The sequence below is a fragment of the Durio zibethinus genome, chromosome 28, assembly GCF_047325235.1.
Source record: "Durio zibethinus cultivar Kanyao isolate XHJ-2024 chromosome 28, ASM4732523v1, whole genome shotgun sequence".
Classification (NCBI taxonomy): domain Eukaryota; kingdom Viridiplantae; phylum Streptophyta; class Magnoliopsida; order Malvales; family Malvaceae; genus Durio; species Durio zibethinus.
This window is the reverse complement of record NC_143189.1, coordinates 3,955,943-3,960,209: the sequence shown is the minus strand read 5'-3', so window position 1 is coordinate 3,960,209 and position 4,267 is coordinate 3,955,943. Positions and strand designations below refer to the sequence as shown.

The window sequence follows — 4,267 nt, the reverse complement described above, 5'->3', positions numbered from 1 at the left end:
CCCCCCCTTTTTTTTTGTCAATTGCTTGCTAGACTTTTCCTTCTTACCACCATATCTTGATTTCCCAAGTCCTTGATTTTCTGTTAAAATTTTGAACTTGAATAAAAAGTTGCAATAAAATTTCTTTCAACTAAACCAATGGAATGCTTTCACTTTTCTTTCTCCCGTCTTTTTTCATGAGTTGAAAGGTTCAGTCCATAAATTAGGTAAATAAAAAGCTATCCATTAGCCAAGGCAAAGTATACTAATGGTGTTGACATGCAGCACATGATAGGTAAACAAACACTACAAAAAGTATAAAGCAGTCATCACATCAATTAGATAAAATGGAGAAGAAATTGGTGCACCAGCCTCAGTCCATTATATAAATTACTCACTATATATAGTTAAAATTATATATGTACATCATATATAGTTAATGACTAAAACCCTTTTCAAACCAAAGCTAAATGACTTCGACCACCACTCTAGCCGCCACAGCGCCGCGGCTGCTGCCACCATCTCTCTTTTTCTCTACTCAAATTGCTGTATACAAAAAGGATTACAGGATTATATTAAGAGGGAAATTAAGCATAGGGTGACAAAAATTTAGCCTATATATATATATATATATATAAAGCTAGCATGACCACATGGACTCTCCCAAGTTAGCGTGGTCCACTACCATATCCATGTCAAAAATGGGCTTGGTTTGTGAACCCACGAGCTTAGATGAGGGTGACCCGCTATTACTGGGGCTGTCAGGACCGAACCCATGATGTGAAGAGGTTGCGGTCTGCCACACCCGGAGGTGCACCACCTCTGCCTGTGCCAGCGCCAATTGGGTTTGAAGGGAGTCTATCTGCTGCTGTAGTGATGATATAGCTCCGACGCAGCCGTAAACGGGGTCACGTACCCTGGCGTTGGCCTCATAGACCATGCTACTGACCGCGTCCCCACGCTGGTGAACCGGCAACTCCTGCAAGTTTTGTAATAATTGGTCAGCTTTGGAGAGCCCAAAAGGGAGGGAAACAACAATAGTCTTCGCCACATCATCGGTGTTATGGTGTGGGCCGATGGGCCTGAAACCCAAAATTATGAGCTCATTGGTGACATCATTTTGATATCTTCGCCTTGCAGCATTTTCCATGTTTAGAACTCCAATAGCATTCAGTTGAACTTGTCAACAGTCCAAAAGAAGAGGAAGAAAGCATGAAAAGGTATGTTCTTTTACTTTATGTTTTTTTTATCTTTACTAAGTGATTCGAGGGCGCCAACTTCTGATTTATATTTTACTGGATGCTCTCAATCCATGCAGCTTGCTTTTGGGGCTAGATTTTGATAACTCATTTATTTATTAGTTAGTGAAAAGACAATATTTCCCTATTTCAATCGAAAGAAAAAAGAGTTGGTCAAAGAAACTTTTTTTTTTTTTTGTAATTTTCATTAGAAAAGCAACTAGGAAACATCTGCACGTGATCTCCAAATGATGTTGAAAAAGGATTAAAACGTGTGGGTGGAGTAATCAAAGAGCTGAACACTTGATTTTCAGTTCTAGAGTTTCTAGCTTGCTAGGTCCTAGATAGCAAATCTAGGCAACTTAAAAAGAGAAAAGAATGGAACAAGTTCTTGTCATTTATCTGGAGGCTCTCTATACAGGGACACGAACTGTTGATTATTTTTGGTTTCATCTCCACCTAATTAAAATGAAATGAAATGAAACGAAACAACTCATGACTAGCCTAATCTCTACTTTTGTGCCAAAGTTTGAGACTATTAGCATATGATTTCCCCCTCACTTGGACAGCAGTTTCTCCCAACACACTTCAACAAATTAAGATGATCATTACTTTTTATCTGCTCAAATTAAGCTATTAGCATACAGTAATAAGTTAATCAAGTAATGGCTTTAATTGTGGGCATGTAATGTAGGATGAAGATAATTAAATTTCTCATGGTTTAGTGAATCTTAATTCGTGAAGTTTAAGCTTGGGAGAATGAAGAAGTCATATTTTACTCTTAGCAAAGAGGGCGCTCCCAAACACTACCAAGTGTGTTGGTGAGAAAAGAAAAAAACTAAGCGGAACAAGTGGTAATATAGAAACCTGAAGCATCTTGTTGACATTGCTAGCACCAAACACCTTGTGCACATTAGCAAACTTCTGGGGCTCATCTGCAGGGAAATAAGGAGCAAAAACACAGTCTTGGGCACACCTTCTCCTTAGAAGTTTGCATGCTGCACATGGTGAGGCTGCACCTTGCTTCCTGCCACTCTCCTTCATGCTTGCCCACCTGTCTATCTATATGTCCTAGGGCTACCCTCACTACTAATTTTAATTATTAATTAGTTTCTCTTGCAGCTGATGTATATAACCTAGATTACTAGAAGCTGAAGGACAAAAGAAAAGAGCAGGTAAGTAAGGAGAAGAAGAAAAGGTAGCAAAAGAGAGAGAAGAGACTTGGTATGCTGGGTTTAGAGGGGAGAAGTGGGGTGGTATTAAATATGCAAAAAAGGTCAGTACATCTGAGATGGACAAAAGACATCTCCAGTGACATGACACCTTTGGCTCCAAATTTCCTATCTTTTATTTATGCATTTTATTATAAACTTTTTCTAATTAATTCTATTTTATTCCCTTCTTATAGATATATAATGTATTAGTAGTAATCCTCTCATAAAACGTTTATTGATATTGGATTATAGAAAATGATCATGTTTTAATTTCTTGTGATAATTTTTTTTTTATATAAGAGGAAAGATTTGATTTTTCTTCTAGGGATTTGCTTAAGTTGGGTAATTTTATTTGGTAGGGTCCATAAAATTTGATTGCGGTATATGTTGCATGTTAGAACTCTTTTCAAGTGGTGTGAAAATGATGCATGAGCATGCCTAGGAGCATAACATGCTAATTAATGAATAATTCAACATTAATCATTATAGTAATTCTCCCTTTTTCTCTTCATGTGCTAGTGTGAACTCATGGACTGGTTAGGGAATCGGAATATACTGATCAATAAGTTGAAGATACTGGAATTAATTGGTTTAATTCAATTTCTTTTTCTTATTTCTTCTTCATAAGATCAAATCATGGACATCGGACATGGTGACTTTTGAAACGAGATTTCAAAATAATATTTCATTCACATTATCTTATTGATATATTTTATCATAGTATAAAATAAATAAAATTTAAAGTCAAACTTGATGAAATGATTGATGGAAATACTATTTGTTATAACATTAAAATTTTGAGGATCAATAAATGACATTTGAAAGTATAAAGACGAATATGAGATGTAACAAAAAATTTAAAGATTAAATCTTAATTTTAAAAAATAAATATATTAATTAATTAAATTAAATCTCAGGTTCAATTTTACTTTTTAATTTGCATGATTACTATTAATTTTCAAAACAGAAGGTTTAATTTATTTTGTACAAAAGTAAATAACCATGACGACCTGTCAACTTAGTGATGATTTGCTTGCAAGATTACGATGAGATTAAGATTTAGTTAAGCAAGCAAATTAGGCATTTAAGTAATGAAATATAAATTTAATTTTTTGGGATATTCTAAAAAAAAAAAACACAAACCAATCTTACCTGTTTCTATGTTTCATTTGTTTGTTCTATTGCTTTAAACTACTCAACCCAACTAAGAAGCATGCGTACGCCTAGGCTGTATTCACACAACTCAACAGTTTCAAGATATAACCAACAAAAAGTCAATAATTTCAACTCGAGAAGACAACAAATTTTCAAAGTTTTTACGGTACACATATAAGATATATTTGATATATAATATTATAATAAAATATAATAAAAAAGTATTATAAATTAAATTAAATTAAATAATTTTATATTTGATATATATAAAAAGTACGATAAAATAATTTATTTATTAATTAAATTATTTTTTAAAAATTTTATATAATTTAAATTATTAATATAATTTTAAATTTTAAATTTATATAATTTTAAAGTTCTTTTTATTTTGAAAAGATTAAATTATTTTATATTAAAAGAATGTATGATTCTATCATTTTTTTTATATAAATTAAATATAATATAAAATAATAATTATTTTATTATATTTATATCTTTATGTATCATAGTAAAAAATATATATATATATATATATATGTGTGTGTGGAAGAACGTTCTTTCTGAAACTTAGGGCATTGTCGTACTCATATATGATAACTTTACTTTTTTAATTGGAACGAGGACTTTGAAATCAATTTTTTGAATAACAAAAAAATATGTATAAATTATTGAATTAAATAC

At 32.2% G+C, this 4,267-nt stretch overlaps 1 protein-coding gene across 2 annotated transcripts; it reads right to left on the bottom strand.

Annotated features, from left to right (window-relative positions):
* Positions 1 to 329: 329 nt before the first annotated feature.
* On the bottom strand, positions 330 to 2,457 carry LOC111281084 (LOB domain-containing protein 4-like). Of its 2 annotated transcripts, XM_089756949.1 has the most exons (3): positions 2,085 to 2,457; positions 665 to 958; positions 330 to 525 (listed from the first exon to the last, which is right to left on the bottom strand). In XM_089756949.1, exons 1-3 carry the CDS (start codon positions 2,259 to 2,261, stop codon positions 514 to 516), a joined length of 483 nt encoding a protein of 160 aa, XP_089613075.1. In that variant the 5' UTR covers positions 2,262 to 2,457; the 3' UTR covers positions 330 to 513. The 2 variants fall into 2 exon arrangements, with proteins under 2 accessions (XP_089613075.1, XP_022724417.1); XM_022868682.2 differs by having other exon boundaries at positions 330 to 958; positions 2,085 to 2,456.
* Between the last annotated feature and the right edge of the window lie 1,810 nt (positions 2,458 to 4,267).